Below are 18451 nucleotides of genomic sequence, written 5' to 3'. Positions count from 1 at the left end.
TGTTCCAATCTTCGCCATTGTTTCATTCTCTTCCAATCTGTTTGTGTCTGGTTAAATAAGCTTCCGTTCCCCGGCCTAGACATGGATTGCTATTAATGAGTACCGGACTTGGTGTAGATGTCGCTGAAGCCTTACCTCTTCGATGAAGTCAATGTGGTGAACCACCTTCCTAAAGAGGCAATGGGAAGTCCGCACCAACTATTGGTCCCGAGACATATCTTACGGCGCAGCTAGACGCCCGGCGAGGGGACTTTCTTCCGGGCTTACATACAGGGGCTTACGGCATTTGTTTAGCTCTCATACTTAAGTCGCAACCGAGCTTCGTGGCCTTCAATCACACCTTCATTCTTACTGAATACGATGCACTGACTGAGATGAAGCATTTTAGATTTCCAATCGTGGCCCTGTGGGCATCCCAAGCCTTCGGACAAGACATAGCACAGCGCCCCCTCCATGAAGAAAACCAAGCTGTCGGAGATGTGCCTCGCGTAGTTTCAAAGGACCTTGATGAATTTATTGAGCGAATTCGGGAGGAGTGGCATGCTCCAGGTCTAGCCGTTGCAATTGTCGACGGGAACAACACTTGGGCAAAGGTAAAGATCGCCCCGCCCCCTCGTTTCGACTTCGCGTGGTCTCGAGTGCAAGAGTTGACAACACTTCACAATTGGCAATGGGGGACTGATGTTCTCAGGGTTATGGCTACGCCGTTCTCAATTCTACACCCGTCACCCCGCACACGCTTTACTACACCGGCAGTACCACCAAGTCCTTCACTGCCGCCGGCATCTCCCTTCTCATCGACAATGCAAGCGCGACCTCGTCAGTGTACCCTGGACTCAGTTGGAAGACGCCGGTATCCCACATTCTCCGCGATGACTTTGTTCTCAGCGATGAGTGGGCTACGGCTCACATCACTCTCGAGGACGCTATGAGCCATCGGACAGGCTACCCTTCCCATGATTTGGCACCGGCTGCTACGGCTCAGGGAACTACCCGCCTGTTGAGACATCTACCAATGGCTGCGGAACCACGCACGACCTTCTTGTATAACAACAAGATGTTCGGGGCTATGGGCCATCTTATTGAGGTCTTGACTGGATCATGGCTGGGCGATTTCTTCCGAGAGTACTTGTGGGAGCCTATGGGCATGAACGAGACGTTTTTCTCTCTAAGAGATGCCGAACAGAGTGGCTTGGTTCTCGCCAAGGAGTACTATTACAATCCAGATGACGGAAGCTACCTGCAACTACCGCACGAACCTTCTTCTGGCGAAGAAGGCGCAGGTTCCATTGTGTCAAACGTCCTCGACTATGCCAAGTACCTGCGCATCATGATGACCGAGTCCGCGCCGATCTCCAAGGCGGGACATCGAGAGGTGAAGACGCCGCGCACTTTGGTGGCTCCTGCGATGGAACCGTTTACTGGGCCTGTGAGCTATGCCTTGGGGTGGTACACCGCCATTTTGGGAGGCGAGCAGGTGTATTTCCACAGCGGTGGAGTCAACATGTTTATCTCGATGATGATGATGATTCCTTCGCAGCAGATAGGCGTGATCGTCTTTACCAACACGGATGTCAAGGCTCCGCAGGTGATTGCGACCCATATTCTCTCGGAACACTTAGGAATTCCTAAAGACAAAAGACCAGATATGAACAAACAGTAAGTTTCCTCCAAGGTCTTTGGCTATTCGGAGGCCTAATGAAAGAAAAGATACAAAGATAGGAAGAAAGCTGAGCTGGAACATTTGCAGGCTTGCGCAAGCGAGCTGTACCCTTCACTCCCGGCCCCGCCTTTGTTACCAACATTGCCCATCCCAGATCACGTCGGGGAATTTCATAACACTGGGTTTGGCACTCTCGAGGTAGTCTTGGATTGTTCGAATTCCGTTGTCAAATGCGAGCTTCGTGTTCTTGGAATGGGAGGGGAGGCGTTTGCGCACCTTGCACCGATGATATACCTCGAGCCAATGTCTGGCAATCATTGGCTTGGTCGAGGATACATGGGAGGAAAGAAGGCACAGACAGTTGGCATCCCGATACTATGCGTACCCGTTGAGTTCAAAGTCAATATTCTTGGCAAGGTCTCGCAAATTGGTGTCGGGCTGAGGCTGGAGGGGGGTGATGCGCCGCTTGTCTGGTTTGACCGCGTCATTGTTCCGTTAGAGGCATGATCAATGCTTTGGTAGATCTCAGGACATGCTTCGCGGAAAGACATGTAATATTCTCATTTATTTGTCTTGATTCGAAAGCTATGGCGGACAACATCTCGTGTCTTTCACCGAGTCCCGACACGACTGGGGAGACCTACACAAAAATAAAGCATTTGAATACCTATCCAAATCGATGCAACTAGCCCTTCAACTATAAGGAGTCCCGATCGCGCCCGAAGAGCAAGCTCACGGTGCCACCGTAACGGCATTCCCGGCACGGAGCATTCGGTGGTGGGGCCGACAGCAGGTCTCCACGACGCCAGTAAGGTACCTGATAATCTAGTGTGCGACAGAAATGAGTCTGCGACTTTCTTCCTACAAACTCCCAACTGAAGAATGGAGTTGAGAGCTTTGAGTCACTCAGCAATCTGCACATGATGCCGCCCTCCAGAAACACTTCCCACGAGGAAGATAAGAGCTCTTCAATGAGTGAACAAGAACGAAAGTAGGTGGAGTTAGCTGGTGAACGGCAGCACCCCATTACCCCCAACGAAAGTCGCTAACGAGGGGTTGCATCAACCTAAGACGACTGCGCAACCGACTATCACAGCAGGCTTTCCGTCGCAGGCAAGCGGAGCGCATGAGAGAGCTTAGTAGCAGAGTGAACACCGACCAGAAGTCCGACAATGAGCGGATCGAGGAGCTCCAGCGTGAGAACAGGCAGTTGCGGGCGCAACTCGTCGATGTTCAGGCAAGGATGTCGCGACTGCTTGCCAACATTCAGGGTTTGAGCGACTCTGTATCAAAGACTTTGAACGACACAGGATCTCAGGACAGCAAACTTCTTGAGGAGACAGAAGATCACCCGTTACAGCTCTCAACATACGACAAGAAGCAGACTGATTACGAAAGGCCCCCTTTTCCAGGACCATCTATGCAATTGGAACCTTTTGACACATCATCACTGAACTTTGACCCGCCGCTTGCCCATCATCCTGGTCCAGGTAAGCGATTCAAGATCTTGAGATTCATCGATCAGCAACTGACGGTACTCCAGGTCAATCTGAGGATGCATTTCTATCGTCGGAACTCATCAATGTGACCGGAACCAGCCCCCTCTATACCCAGATCCCCAACATCTGGAGCTTCGAGTACCAAACTGGAATAGAGCCGTACCTGACTGCCATGGCTGCATCTCAGGAGTCGAGCATGGCACTGAGAAAAGACATGCCGATATCAAATTCGCCGTTCTCGGACCACATAAAGCTCCTCCAGCATCTTCTGAAAAGCAAGCTGGCGGCAAATGGCTTCAATCCGGATAGCCAACCGTCGATGCAAAGGTGAGTAGACCTTATGTCACAAGGACACATGACTGACAACTATGTTCAGCATATATCAACCAGTTCTCATGGTCTTGTCCATGTTCAACAGCATGACGCGACCGGATGTCATGGCATGGTACGCCAAAACGCGCTTTTTCCACATCATCGAGCTTACGGCCTGGCAACTCTACCCCTCGCCCGCGACATTCCAAAAGCTACACCAGCGGTATCGGCCTACCGACACGCAACTGAAGCATCCGCACCCGCGCGTGATAGACTGGATACCGTTCCCCTCGATCCGGGACCGATTGATAGAGCTCCACGCCGCCAATCCTCTTATCGACCAGATATTTTGCGACGCCGTCTCGGGATACGTGGTGGAAGCGGTCATGTCCGAATTGATAAGCGACGCGCCTCAAATTACAGTTTACGTCCGGGTGACGGACCTTATCGCAGCCATGTCATTGTCATCCGGTGCCGGCGACAACGATACCCCAGCCAGTCTCCCCGCCCCGGATATCACCACTCTCTTCTCGTCTCCGTCTCATGCTCGTGCAGCGTTCAAGCAGTTGAACATGGATAAAGGTGCATCGTACTACAAGATTGACCCGGCCTTTTACGCCAAATATCCAGAACTCTACGACCAGTCAAACGACCTCACAGCAAACGGCGTACCACTCAAGCCAAGATCGCAAAAGGTTCTTACGTACCCGAAACCCCTCGACGACTCCATGGTTGAGACCTACCGGAGTTTCATAGACTTTTCCATGGATGCCACCAGCACCATCTCCTCAACGACGGCCTCGTGATGTGTGTCTTGGGCCACCTCTTCCCCCCGCATTGTACTGCACTGCACGGTCAACCAAACACTTCATGCTTTCCCGAGCACCGGAGCCCCGGACTGTCAACCCGCACCTATCCGTTGTCACGCCGCATGTAACCGTCAAGTTTTGCAGGTAATCTCAAGGACCATGACATCCGTAGTTTCGGGAAAGTCTGATAACGCTTTTTTTTTTGTTGAGCGCTGACCCACCGCGATCGCACTGACTATCGTTGACTAACGTTCCACTTACTAACGCTCGGATTTTGTCATCGTCTGAAAGCTTCGGTGGGCTTTGCGGTGGGGATGGGGACTTCTATATAGAATTACCGGGAAACTGAACCAGATTCTCATGATTCCAGTGACTCGTTTGACTCTCGTTGTTGTTTTTCGTCTCATCGCCTATTTACAGCATAACATGCCTTCACAATTCCCCGCTCCCACGGCGACTCCTCGCTACAGCTTCTTGGACGATTACAGCGAAGGAGCTCACCCGGCCCTGCTCAAAGCCATTCTCGCTGGCAACACATCTCAAGAAGCCGGCTACGGAGGCGACTCATATTGCGACCTTGCCAGGCAACGGATACGTCGCCACTTGGGTCGCGATGATGTTGGAATCTTCTTCGTCCCCAGCGGGACATCAGCCAATGCCATATCCATCGCAGCGTGTCTAAGACCCCACGAAGCTGCCATTGCCGCAAGTTCAGGACACATTGTCACAAGAGAAACCGGCGCGGTGGAAGCCAGCGGGCACAAAATTATCAATGTCGCGCCAGTCAATGGCAAGTTGACACCCCAGAGCATTCAACGCGCTGTGGACGAGAACTGGCATTTCCCCCACATGGCAAAGCCGAGGTTGGTGTACATCTCTAATGCGACGGAGATTGGGACGATATACAAGAGAGACGAACTTGCTGCAATCAAGCAGGTTTGCGAACAAAATCAGCTTATACTCTTCCTCGACGGCGCACGCATCGGGACAGCAGTAGCGTCAAAATCAAACGACATGACGCTCCACGATATCCTGGAGTTGACAGACATCTTCTGGATCGGAGGCACAAAGAACGGAGCGTTGCTCGGAGAAGCTGTGGTCGTCAAGGACGCTCGTCTAGCGACCGAGTTCGAGTTCTACGTCAAGCAGCATGGTTCGCTTCTGGCCAAGAGCAGAATCATGGGCGCGCAGTTTGCAGAGCTTTTCAGAGAGGATCTCTATTTCGACCTCGCGCGGTTAGCTAATTACTGCGCCGAGACGTTGTCCAGCGGTATTGCTGCAGCCGGGTTCTCGGTTCACGCTGTGACGGAGACGAATCAGGTGTTTGCGGTCCTGCCCATGAGCTTGATCAAGGTTTTGCAGGAGCACTTCATCTTTTATGTATGGGAGAAGCGAGGGGATGATGAGGCTGTGGTGAGATTGCTCACAACGTGGGCGACGGAAACGACAGAGGTTGAAAAGTTTGTCGGTTTGGTTCAGGGCTGGTCCGCTGGAGCTGCCGAAAGTCGAATTTGATGTTTCTAAAAATGAATAATACCAATTAGAACATACATTACTTCAGCGTCTCAATGGCCTTTTCAACATCGGGAATCTCAGAGGCAGTCGTGGCGGGACCACCCCATGTAACCTGACCCTTCCCATCAACAGCCCAAGCTCCGGAAGTCTGCCATCTGTTGCCACTCTCAGTGGGCCTATTGGCGATTCCCTCTTCACGAGAGAGCTTGAACACATCCGAAAGCGCCCAGGGACTCAGTACGTGCCAGAAACTCGATGCGCCGAGTCCCCATCTGGCGTACACGTCGCGCTCTTCGTTGGCGATGACTTGGACCGGGTTCTTATCGCCGGGTCCGCCGACCTCGGACAGCCATTTCTGTGTGTGCGACTCTGACGAGTGAGAGACGGCGATGAAGGCGATTTCGGGATGCTTCGATGCTGCTTCGCGGAGCGTGATGAAGGTCTTCTCGGCGACTGGTGGGTGAGGTATGTGAGTCTCACTGACGATCCTACGGAACGAAACCCTATCCATCGTTTGGGTCATTGACTAACATGGGCATCCACAGTGCCGCAGGAAAGCGATTACAGCGGGTTTACCACCATCCCTAGGCAGTGTGAGCTGGTCGGTGCTCGGGGCCGCGTCGCCCGCTTTTGGTGGGTTGGACAGGGTCAACGATGTTGGGGACATCCATGACGTGAGCTCCTGCATGAAAGACATGGTGCAGCTGAGTTCTATAAGTACAATTGTTGCAATTAGGACGATATTGTCGAGAGAATGTGTAATCCCCAAGAATGAAAGTCTGCAATGCCCATGTCGGTGTTGGACCTCGACGAGAACGACAGCGCTACTCCATCACGTCATGGTTTGTCATCACTTGACACCATTCAGACTAGGCCGATGCTTGCCCCGGCCGGAGTGGAGTAAGGGGATCTCGTCCGAGTCCGTGGGTGATTTGATGCGGAGCTGTCTATTCAACATTCAAGTTTAAAAGGTGGATATTGTCACGAAAACTGAGTGCGGAGAGTTCAGCTCTCTCAGACTGGCGGTTATTTGAGGAACTCTGTCGTAAAGTACATAACCATCCGAACGCAATGAAGATAGTTATCCGAGACTCGATCAATGAGGGAAACAACCAATTCCATTTCGGCGCCAACAACAAAAAAGACCTAGGAATACTTCAGATATCGGCAATATGTGTCAAAAACTAAAGCAAGCTTGGCATGTAGATGCAAAGCAGTATCTATCGTCGCTTCCTCGGGGGGCCCTCATCGATCTCGAACACAGGCTTGCGCTTTTTGATGACCTCGAGTGCTCTCCTCGACATACCGGGCGGAGCGGCATCTTGTTGGGCACTACATTCTCCTTCCTCTGATTGTTTCTCTTGAAGCGCACTACCAACTGTGTCCTTGGCGCTGTTCTGAGGCGGGTAAGCAGCCGGTAGAGTTGATTCATCTGAGGCAATCACCTCTTGCCATGTTCGGGCTATCTCCCTCATGATCTTTTCGTCCTTGCGACGTCTGAGATCGGCCTCCAATCTGCTCAATTGTCGCGTCTTTGAACTACTTGCCTTACTTTCCGGTTCCTTGCCTTTAGTGTTTCTGTTACAGCTGGTTCGCGATTCTTCCTCCTCGGGCCCCATAGCGAAGCTGGACTGATTGACCTCGTCAAGTTGATTGATCATGTTTTGAAGAAAGGTTGCCGTCGGAGTGGGCTCGAATACTTCCTTCTCCTCGGACTGCTCCTCTCTTGCGACTTCTTTGGCCTTTTCTATGGTGTCAATATGAGGAGCAATGTCGTCTTCTGCCGGTGGTTTCGGAACCTTTCGAGGGCGATTGGCCCAGATAGGCATCTTATACCGGGCTAGAAAAGGGGTCAATAACATTTCACCCAAACTGATCGCAAGACTATACTCACGAGCAACCTTTTTCCTAGGATCCCAGCTGACAATGCGCCTACCATTCTCTTCGTTCTTTTCCTGTACTAGAACCGCACAGATGAGATTTTCGCAATGGGTGTCAAGGTACGTTCTTAACTCCTCATCCCCTACAATACCTCCGAGGAAGGGTTTGAACTTGGAGTAGATGGGATTGCATGATCCGTAAAGCATCGCAGCTGGGTTTTCACGAGTAAGAAACTTGTGAGGTAGACTTAGAGACAGAATAGTACGAAGTACACTCACCTGTTAAATCGTAGGCGAAGCCATCTGAAGCCACGAATGCGTCGTATTGGATATCACGGCCCTCGTCGGTATGTCCATCGAACATTCTGAGTTCCTCTGGCTCGATTTCCGGAAGACTGTAGCCTATTGCCTCGACTGTTGCTACAATGTAGCCCCTGAGACAAGCAAAGCGCATGAGGGGCCCGTCCTCATACTCTTCTGCTTGCAGAGCCTCCGTGGCATCGAGTCCGAGGTAGGGCGAAAGAGAATCTGCAAGTTCGGAGAACTCTCCATGCTCCTCTGACTCTCTGAGAGCTGTACCATCAGGAAGTCAGCATATTCTCAAAAGCCTGATTTCGTAACGATGTCATTCAAGCTCACCTTCCACCGAGTAGACCTCCCTGCCGAATCTGATTTCATGTGGAAGCACAGGCCTGTCATTAACAAGACTTTCCACATCATCATCTGCATATTCTTGTCGCTGCTCGATCAAATTGCCAATGTACAGCTCCTGCAAGCTTTTGAGAACTCGGTTGCGATTCGTTTGGTGGTACTTATTGAAGAGATCTGTAATGTCTCGTCCACCATTTTCGACCAAACACTGGAGCCCCCCTGGATGTGTTTCAGCATAGTCTGCCATATGATCAGTCATTACCCTTTTAGTTCTTTAGCCTTAGCCATCTCTCTACTTACCGGTGATGTTGTAAACCTTGTTCTCAATCGCAACGTACAACCCTGTTTCTCTGAACTCGTGTCTTCTGAGTGATCGGGGCGTGAAGGTTCTGACAGAATGCTTGTCGGCAACTACGCCTGGAGTTTTGGCTACCATGCCAACCCGCCACGGTGCAAGAGATTTCTTGATCTCGTCAAGAGAATACCCATCTTGCAGTAGTTCAAGAGATGGATCTCCACCTGGGTTACTCGCCAAGAGCCTCCGTAGTCCCGGCTCTGATAAACACTTCAAATCTGTCTGATGTCAGCGGTCAATCAATGTGGGTTGTGTCTGCAATCCTACGCACGAGTAATATCAAAAACGCTGTTGTGTATGCGGATCCATAACGGATCCCCACCGGTTCCATCACATTGAGCAATGTCATCTTCCCGCAAGATGCGAACCACTCGCCCCAAGGGCAAGGAAAGTATGTCAGCTTCGTAGAGACATTCCACTCCATAATCAGTCAACTGAGTGCCGTAGAAAGCGGGCTTCGTGAACTCAGGCAGTTCGTCCTCATCAAGCTCGAGCGATCGACAGATGGCAGAACATTTGTGAACATCCAGGTGGTGCCCATTCTCGACCAGAATCAGCTCATCTCCGAGTACTTTCGCGTGATCGTACAGCTCAGCCACTGTGTAGTATGGTAGCTGATATCGTTGATGACTCTCACCCTGCTTTGAAGGTACAGTGACGATGCCAGCCTTCGCAAAAGCCGGCAAGTCTAGGGAGGGGTGTTTTGCCGGGTCTTCTCCGTGGAATGTCTCGGCAGCTCTGTCTCCACTGTCCTTGTCTGTAGAGTTCCCAGGATTTGCACCTGAACGATGAAAGTCCAATAGTGAAAGTGCCCTACCATCGTAGGTTTGCCCAGGGTATTGAGGCACTTGAAAACGGAAGTCAAGCCACGAGGTGTAGCCGTTTGCAAAGTCGGCATCCAATTGGGCTCTTAAGCTTGAGCATTCGGCTACAAAGGCGTCTCGCAAACCGGCTGGCTCTATGCAGAGTGACGTGTATGTATTGAATGCGGTCTCTGCTAGATCAATGTTACTGTGGCGATCACTGCGTGCCAAATATGGGTCGTTGGGATCTTGCATGTGTCGCCTTACTAACTTGAACGGCGGGTAAAACCATCTTTCCGCACATGCTGTTTTAATCTGTGTCTGGATGGCGTCTTTTGTTGACTGGCTGAGCGGGAGACTTTGGGAGATAGTCCAAGGGTTCGATAGTAGTCGTTTTGGCTGTTTCGCCGGTACGACTTCCTCTGCTCGTGCAGGTAGCGAGGCTAGCAAGAGAAACCCTATGGCCCGCCAGAACCACTGCGTCTTATTCTCATCATGAATGCGAGCTTGAAAGTTTCGTGGAAAAACTTCATATTCGAGTACGCCGTATTGGTTATAATCCACGTATAGCGGGTGAATCAATACATTAACTAGACAATCTGTGTCAAATTCGTCACGTTGGTTCCTGCGAGCTAGCGGAATCGTTAGACATGAAAGTCTGTGTCGAGGATCGACCTGGCTGTAAGGCGTCATCTGCCACATTGCGAATGTGTCTTTGAACCACGGGCGCATTCTCTGATACTTGAGCCGCCGGCTGTGCAAACTCCTCGCTGACATCCTGAGCTCATCAGCCTGGAAATTTTGAGGGACGAAGCCTTGCTTGAACCAAGCCGACTTTTCGATAGTCCAAACCCAAGGTTGGTAAAAGCCCCGATTTCCGTTCTCTCTCGTGACCTCGAGCATTTTGGGTGCCTTCAGGCTCGAATAACCATACTTAGAAACGATTTGAGTCCAGAAAGCCTCGGAAGAAAGGGAAGTATGCCAAAGTGATGGCAGAGGCCAACTCGTTTTGATGGTGGGGCTATCCAAAAGGAAGTCATAGGTAAGTGTAGGATCAGATACATGAGGGAACCTGTTGATGGATAGAATCAATGGCGCATAGTTCATGCTGAGCAAGTTTCTATCGCGTTTGGGGATAAGTCCAAACACAGTGCCTCCAAATGCATGTTGTTCAAATGACCACCCGAGCTCGCACTGGTGTTCCTGTGGGCCGAACTGGCAAAAATCATTCTTATCGGCAGATCTAGCGAGTAGAATATTCAGGTTACTTACGATCTCAAAACCGTGAAGCGGGACTCCTAATTTTTGTAGCAGGACCTCACTGCTCAAGTTCTGAAAACCAATCACATGCTATAACGAGGGTGTCCCAGCGTTAGTCGATTCTGATACAGGTGTCCTCAGGAAAAACACCCAAAATCGGTGTGGAGTTACCATGAGTTCGTGAACTAGCTGTACAAAGGAGCGCATTAGTAAGTAGCAAGTAAAAGGCTCGCGAGATTGCAGACTCACAGTGTCTGCAAGACACACCAGCGCCGCACTCTTAGAAGATTGAGTGGCGTTTGCATCCAGAAGCGTCTTTATCCCAGAAATGTTGACGAAGACCGTGATTGGCCCTTCCGATAAATCGTATGGTGCCGTCAATCCCTTGATGATTCCGTCCGGCTGATATGAGTTCAAGGTTGTTTTGTCGTTGAAAGTCCAAAATATTCTGTTCAAAAGGGAAGGCGAGGACAGCAGCTGGATCAGTTCTTTCGCAGGTTTGCGAATGATGGGAGATGATTTCATTCTCCAGATTTTGCCGACCTTACTCGAACCTGACAGAAGTGTCGTTTCATGGCTCTCAAGGTTTTCCGGGATGAGCAGAGATTGTAGCCTGAAATGAAACGCACAATGTTAGCTCTGTCTTGATTCACACCCTACCTTGCTCTTGTCTACAGTATGATGTCAAGTCTTTTTGGAATGTGTAATTACCAGCCTCCTTCGAGGGATTTCCGCACGATGTTATCAGCAATTTGTATCGCCTTTTTAAGAACGCCCCAGATGACCGGATCGTGCGCGCTCCAGAGACGCGATCCAGACCAATTGGTGGACGAACTGGGAGGCGCAATGAAGTCAATCATCCAACGGTCCCTTGACCAAACAGGCAGCCAGGACGACTCGTCGACTTGTATTTCGTTGCTATTCATTGCTTGCCTCTCGCCCGTTGCAGTATAGGCTTCCGTCTTTGCCAGTACCGCAGCTTCCCAGGTTCGCAACCCCGAGAGACTTGAAAGTTGCTGTCGCTCCGAGAGGAGGAGATCGTCCAGCTCGGGAGGAGACGGTTGTGGAATTATGTCAGAGTGTGGTTCGATGATCTCGAGTGTCTGCGGGTCAAGAGATGGGAAGATTGGGTCCATCCATGATAGGCCATTCTGTCGCAGCGGGCGTGTCTCGCCAACGCCATAATACCTTTCCCAGCAACTTTCTGAAGAGTCAGGCATTCTGGGGATGTTCAGTCTCTGACAGAATGAGTGATGCCGGAGACCAGTCTGCGTCTGAGTTCAAGACAGATTCGAGTCTTGAGCAGGTAGTGGAAAAGTAAGTCGAGCGGTTGAGTGAGAGCCTTGCAACTCAGAATATAGATCAAGCATTTTGGTAGATCGGATTGGAATGGAAAGACGAGCGAGAAACACAAACGCTCCTCAAATGACTGAAAACAGTCGAGCGGTACAATTTTGGATTACGTTCAGCATTGTAACTGAAAAAAGATGAGCAGAAACCCAAGGATTCATGAAACCTTGGTCTTGGGCGCAAAGAACTGTTCAATGAACCTTTCGGCAAGGGGTCAACGTGGGCTTCCTGTTCCTTTGTGTCCCCGCCGATGGGATGCGTGGCCGGGGTCCTGGTCCCTTTCCGGATTCAGCGACATGGCACTGCGAATTTGTGCTATGTTTCCAGAACAATGAATTACAAATGCTTCGGATCATGGGCATGGTAGGTAGCCGAAACTGACTTGCGAGACGCACAAAGCCCAGAGTGGAAGAGGAACTATCTGCTGAGACCACGGGTCTGGTAGGGCCAAGGTCTGGTACGCAACCTCATGTAAGATATTGAACGTGAAACAGCTTTTTATTAGTACTCTTAGAACATCCCAGCAATGCCAATGCCAGGCGATGGTCGTTGAAGAGGTGTTGGAATTCGGCACCGTATTCTGATGTGGCAGATTTTGACATTTCTCGCGAAGGCGGGGGACATTACTGTTCGGCTTTCATGCGGGCAAAAGTGTTTGGAAGATGAACAACCTTAAGTTCGAACACATAGGTGCGTCATGAAATCTCGAATACACGCTCAACAACCTTCTACCGAGTCATCATTCAGATCAGTTCTGTTCCCTCATCAATCCGGCCTCAATCTTCCACACGCGTCCTTGCCATCATCACCGATACATGTACAAGTCCTTCCACTCCCATTCTTGCCTCGGCTTCTCTGTTCCCCTTGAACTTGTTCTGCTTGAGCCTTCAATCCCAGACGAGGGACCACCAGCAGAGCCACGAGATTCTTTGACTACCTTCTTGTACGGCCGTACCGGAGTCGGCGAGCTCTTCCGTTTCACGCCTGCAGCTACTTGTTCTGGCAGTGCAAAACGGCTTGTAGTAGCAGCCTTGATGCTCTTTTCCTGCACCTTAAGCTGCCCATTATGCTTGCGTTTCGTGCCGGCCACGCTCTGGATTGGTTGGACAATCTGGTCTGAAGTACGATTCGCATTGCCCTTTTCAGCAGCTTGAGCAGATGACATAGCAGGTGTGACTTTCGAAGTTTCATCACCTTCCAAGTCAGGCACATCTTCGGAGATCGGCCTGAAGGACCTTTTCCAATCGAAATCGGCATCTTGATTCGGACCATGCTGTGCTATAATTCGATATTGGAAGTCTGACCACAGCCTTCGCTTCAGTTCTTGGTCTTGTGATGAGTTGGAGAGCGTTGTTCCGGCACGAGGTTTCAAAAGCTCATTGTACCCGTCAGGTTTTCCGTATCTGAGGTATGCTGGTGGAGTTTAGTTACTCGAGCAGACAATTAGTGCCGACGGCAATACTCACAAGTCAAGTTGTATATGTACTTGCTGTCAGAAACGTAGGATTCACGGAAGCCCCAGGGCTCAACTTTGCCGTCCATGCGCGCCAACATTTGATCGTCCATGAAAGGCAGTGTGTCTATTGGCGCGACAACCTTGGCGACAACAAGCCATTTTGTATCAAACAGTCTGCAAAGTATTTTTGGCGGGCTTGCTGTGTCCATCTGGGCCGTCACATTCTTTCCCCAGTATTCTTCAAGTTCTTCAGATGCCAGGAGACCCCTTAACCCGTTTAAGGCGGTACCTGACAGCCTTGAAAGATCCGCTAAGCGACTACTGTCAGTAGGAACTTCATCTTTAGTCCGGAAACGTGTTCTATACTTACCCTTTCGGCTGAAGACTTGATTTCGAATTACAATTTGATCCGGAGATATAACGCCTGGGCTTTGCTCAGGGACGATCTTACCAACTTGCAGCCTTTCGAAATAGACATGTGTAGTGACACCAAGGAAACCCGTCGGGACTCGATGGTACTGCTTAAATTCACGTGTACAGTCTTTCCCGGCGACGCTCTGCAGAATCTCCATACCACCAGGATGAAATTTCATGAAGTCTGTTTGATCAGCATTGAGTACTCGACCTGAGTCTTTGAACCTGTACCGAACTTACCTGTAAGATCTATTACCGAATGCCCTTTGAAGATGGTGTAGATCCCTGTCTCTGGGTAAACGTGCCACTTGACTTCGTTCAATGTGAAATGGCGTAATCGGTAAACGCTGTACCTGTCAAGATCTCGCGTCCTGATCCCAATCTGATAAGGCCGAAGGAAGTTGACGATAACATCAGGATTATATCCTAAACTGACTGCCCTGAGGAGAGGATTTTCCTGTCGTTTTTGCTTAATAATCACCAGTAAAGGCTGCATGTGTTCTGCCAGTTGGAAGTCTGAAAGATCAGCGTACGAGCCTATGAGCAAGTCTCGAGAATTCCAAGCCAAGGATAAACTTCCTTGTCAGATCACACGTCAGATCAAAAACGTGGTTACCCAAGGCTACACATGACAAGCGGTCTCTGTTGTAAGCCAGTCTGATATCTTCCGTGCGCATGAGCTGCATCACTTGTCCAATGGGCCCATTTTTCAAACACAATTCACGGACCTTCTCGTTCATGTCTCCTGTGCGAAGCACCCTATTCAAGACAGGACTGGAGAAATCTGGCCTCATTGTCAGTTTCTCTCGAGTTGCAGCATTCCACCCATACTCCGACGACAATATCCCACTGAGGTCGTAGATTAAATGCCTGTCATCACCGTCGGCTTTGTGGACAAACCACTTGACTCCGCTACCGACGCGTTGATGATCACCAATTTCGCCTACATGGTAGTGGCGAAGCGGAGGGGTGATCTCAGCAGATTTGCCTCGCGACGGGACCGGCACTTGAGCGATCACCGGTCTCGCGACAGCCCAGGATGGAAGATCGGCGTCGTCAAGGTCAATCCTCTCCGAGGGAAGTCCTTGAACCTGCGATGCTCCGATAGGGTAATGCGTCTCTTGAGTGACGTGGGTGGGCAAGTCTCGGTAATTGTAAGTTAACCACCCATGGTCATAGGGGGATTGATCCATCATTCTCCTTATATCACGGCGGTCATACTCGAAACCTTTAGCCACCTCAGGTGACACATTTCCGAGAACTTTCCATCGTAAAAACGACAGTTTGGCGTTTTCCATGCACAGCTCTTTGTTGTGGCTTGGGGTATTGGAGTTGTGTAGGTACGTTTCAGTCGCTACTGATGTTCTTTTTCCCTGATTAGTAGCAAGGTCAATGACCTCCTGGCCTCCAGCAGCTTTGGGTATGCTCAGTCTTTCGGGATGCAGTGGCCTTGAGGTCGGACGACTGGATGGCGTAGGCTTCTTCCTGACGGGCAGCGTTGCCAACCACAGATATGCGTAGGCGTGGTAGAGGAACCTCGATGTCGTTTTGTGTCGAATCTTGAATTTGGCGACATCGAGACTATAGTTATATGGCCACAAGACGCTCTTGAGCTGGTGCCGAATATCGGATTCCTGTGTGTCGTGATGGGATTTAGACGAAGACCCAATGTCGGCCAATTTGCATCGCAGTTGAGTCTCGGCATATATCGTAGCATGCCATTTGGTGTATTCTTCCTTGTACCATGGCCTCAGCCTTCGGAGCTCCAATCGTCTAAGTCTCAAGCGCTGCGCAATCATTCTCATACTATGATCAAGGCGACCGTATTCCGAATAAGGGGGGTCAAGAATCTTGGCTCGCGAGGTTCGTGCGGCGTCTTGATAGTGGCTTTCCCAAACCCGTTCAGAAACACAGACCCCCTTATATCTCAGTGCCTTGTATCCGTATTTTGGCACATGCGTCTCCCAGAAGTCAGAAGATGTCATCGCGCAAGGGACGATGGCAGGTATGCCGGGCCGATGTTCCCGAAATGCTTCCGTGAGAGGCCCATTGTCGTAGGTATCCATGCGACCGGCGCTTGACACGCAGAAAGCTGGCCAAGGGGCACGTATGCCGAAGAGGGCATGACCAGCCCTTTGGGGACCGCTGGAGACGTCCTTCAGGGAAAATCCAAAGAATGACATTTCCCAAGAAATGCCCGCCTCTGCATACTTCTCTTCGTCCCAAAACTTTACTCGCGACCACATAAGCAAGAGTTTGCGCGACAGAGGTGTTAAATTTTACTTACAGCTTCGGTCGCCATGAGCGGTTCCTCGGGATGCTTTTCTTGATACGATCTGTGCATGTGGCCAGATATACCATGCTATATTTTCCATGTTTAGTGAAGTTATCTCGGCAGAAGAAGATCTTGGCATAATACCATTAATTCATGCAGTATCTAGCCAAAACAGAAACTAGTCAATACCTATTAACATCAGAGGAAGGTTGGAATGGAGATCTAACTCACAGTCTTGGTCACCAGAAACGTTGCCTGGCGGCCTTCAGGGTCCTGGAACATCATGTTTTGGAATATCGGCTGGAAATACTCGATACCAACACGCATCCACTTGAGCAGCCTCCCGTTCTTGTCAATGAGCTTTGATGTCAATCCAATAGCTGAAGGCGATTCCTCTCTAAGATAGAATCCCCAAAAGAAAGTGTCGGCGATGTCGTCAAGAACCTTTCGAGCTTCTGTTGGACTAAGACGGGATTCGGGGCTGACCGGCTTGACGCGGACGATGGTACCCTTCCGAGTGGCCTGATGTTTTGACTCTACCGTTACATCCCGTCGAACTTCACGGGAATCCTCCTTTAGAAAACTTGCCAGCCTAGCGGATATCAAGCGTCAGTGAAATGCAGATGTGCTACAAGTCTTTCTCCAACCGGAGGACAAAGGCCTCTGATTCTGTTCGTACGTGTAAAGTGGGAACACACCATTCATGACTGAGTGCTTCTTTCAGAATTCTATTTGCAAGCTCGATGACTCTGCTTATTTTGGCCCAGGTTGCGTCATCGTCGATATCGATCGATAGCCCGTTGGGGTCGGGGTGCTTGTAACTCGACCATCTCTCCCTTCGGAAGATCTTGAACCACTTCGTTTCGTCCACCTCGACAAAGTCACTGGTTGCCCAAGATACGTACGGATACAGTGTCAAACCATCCATAAAGTTTGACAGTTTCTCACGTGGATCGGCATCAATGAATGGATCGCTTTCGTCTTCGATGGCACCTGTCACGTCCGATACGCGGTAGGTTGGTCCATATGCGTCGATGTCTTGCAGGGCCCAGTATTCTGGCATACGCAGCCCCCCAAGGGCTCTCATTTGAAAAGTCTCGCTGAGGAAAAGCCAGTCGATTGCTACGGATGGCGGTTTCGGTACTGGGGTTTTGTCATCCTCGAAGGCTTCCCTAGTTGTATCCCAGTTGGGATACCGTATCGCCCAGAGGCTCGATTCGGAGCTAACGCCAGCCATTGTGTCGTCTTTGGTGAAGAAATGAGGAAACGAGAAACAAGAAAGAGTAAGCCCGGAAAAGATTGGGGCACGTCAAGTTCTTGACATGTTGAGTGATGTACGATTTGAATTGGTTTAAACCTGGACCTCGACGTTTCAGTTTTCGGAACATCGTTCCAGAATGGAAACAACATCTTGTCAAGACTCCTTGGACGAGGGCAGGAAGACACGTGAATCAATCGAGGATAATGCGTCAAGGCTCTCCTCATCAATGGTCCCTTGAGTAATGTTTGTGCAAGCGGCACCTCAGCGACGTCCCTTTCAAACCGCTAAGCAGGGGGGGCCTCTATAAACAATGGAGAGATTCGTTCTCCATGGACAATGCCTTTGGGAGCAGCACCAGGGTCATGTGTAACCCTCCAAGGATAGGGACTGAATATTCATCCTGGGCTTTACATTAGAACATCCTGTTTGTTCGATCTGACTGTGTGACTCAAACATCCAGATTGAGTGAATGCATCATGCTCCGGGACAATGCTTGAGAATCAAATGAGTCTGCAGTCCAATTATTGCAGAGGCATCTGTCCAGTCGGCTGAGACCAACATGTGAGGTTCGTTTGGCGGAAGGACTGGGACACGTGAGCCTCGCAATGTGGAGGACGGTATTCATGAGGCAGAATGTCCCGCAAAGAAACTGTAAAATGGGGTGAAGTCCGAACAACTGGCAACCTTAGGGCAGTAGCCATTGTAGCAGTGGCTAAGGTAGATTGAGAAGCAACTTCGTATTGTGTCGACCACGCCGTGGTGCGGTTTGCCGTGCATGTTTGTATCCAAGACCTGCAATCAACCTCAATGTGTTCAGTGCGCCAATTAGACCAGCTGGATGCCCCGGTCTGCAACTGAGCGGAATCGAAGTTCCGAACAGATCGAATGAGAATTTCCGTTAGCCCTGTTCACGACGTTGCGACGTCTATTCCGGCGAGGCTTGGTTTG

At 50.4% G+C, this 18451-nt stretch overlaps 6 protein-coding genes across 6 annotated transcripts; 3 read left to right on the top strand and 3 right to left on the bottom strand.

Moving 5' to 3' along the window:
- Positions 1-176: 176 nt before the first annotated feature.
- Positions 177-1663, top strand: CTAM01_14783 (uncharacterized protein; the record flags this gene model as incomplete). The annotated part of the gene is made up of 2 exons (XM_060530782.1): positions 177-593; positions 692-1663. Coding segments are annotated over 2 exons (1389 nt in total), but the record flags the coding sequence as incomplete, so codon positions are not given.
- A 1126-nt stretch (positions 1664-2789) lies between these two features.
- Positions 2790-4280, top strand: CTAM01_14782 (uncharacterized protein; the record flags this gene model as incomplete). The annotated part of the gene is made up of 3 exons (XM_060530781.1): positions 2790-3153; positions 3207-3489; positions 3539-4280. The coding sequence occupies 3 exons, from the start codon at positions 2790-2792 to the stop codon at positions 4278-4280; spliced, it is 1389 nt and encodes a 462-aa protein (XP_060374646.1).
- A 429-nt stretch (positions 4281-4709) lies between these two features.
- Positions 4710-5798, top strand: CTAM01_14781 (beta-eliminating lyase; the record flags this gene model as incomplete). The annotated part of the gene is made up of 1 exon (XM_060530780.1): positions 4710-5798. The coding sequence occupies one exon, from the start codon at positions 4710-4712 to the stop codon at positions 5796-5798; it is 1089 nt and encodes a 362-aa protein (XP_060374645.1).
- Positions 5799-5835: 37 nt separating this feature from the next.
- CTAM01_14780 (uncharacterized protein) lies at positions 5836-6495 on the bottom strand (the record flags this gene model as incomplete). Its single annotated transcript, XM_060530779.1, has 2 exons — positions 5836-6251; positions 6330-6495. The coding sequence occupies 2 exons, from the start codon at positions 6493-6495 to the stop codon at positions 5836-5838; spliced, it is 582 nt and encodes a 193-aa protein (XP_060374644.1).
- Positions 6496-7018: 523 nt separating this feature from the next.
- Positions 7019-11967, bottom strand: CTAM01_14779 (cytochrome b5-like Heme/Steroid binding domain-containing protein; the record flags this gene model as incomplete). The annotated part of the gene is made up of 10 exons (XM_060530778.1): positions 7019-7638; positions 7693-7890; positions 7958-8251; positions 8318-8569; positions 8630-8902; positions 8956-10702; positions 10760-10837; positions 10919-10936; positions 10997-11360; positions 11459-11967. The coding sequence occupies 10 exons, from the start codon at positions 11965-11967 to the stop codon at positions 7019-7021; spliced, it is 4353 nt and encodes a 1450-aa protein (XP_060374643.1).
- Positions 11968-12902: 935 nt separating this feature from the next.
- On the bottom strand, positions 12903-17479 carry CTAM01_14778 (cytochrome b5-like Heme/Steroid binding domain-containing protein; the record flags this gene model as incomplete). The annotated part of the gene is made up of 9 exons (XM_060530777.1): positions 12903-13510; positions 13564-13863; positions 13924-14151; positions 14208-14504; positions 14560-14751; positions 14818-16195; positions 16255-16329; positions 16474-16834; positions 16941-17479. 9 exons carry the CDS (start codon positions 17477-17479, stop codon positions 12903-12905), a joined length of 3978 nt encoding a protein of 1325 aa, XP_060374642.1.
- Positions 17480-18451: the final 972 nt, after the last annotated feature.

This window comes from Colletotrichum tamarilloi (genome assembly GCF_030869305.1).
Source record: "Colletotrichum tamarilloi strain Tom-12 chromosome Unknown Scaffold_134.1, whole genome shotgun sequence".
NCBI lineage: Eukaryota > Fungi > Ascomycota > Sordariomycetes > Glomerellales > Glomerellaceae > Colletotrichum > Colletotrichum tamarilloi.
This window is presented reverse-complemented; position numbering and strand designations above follow the sequence as displayed.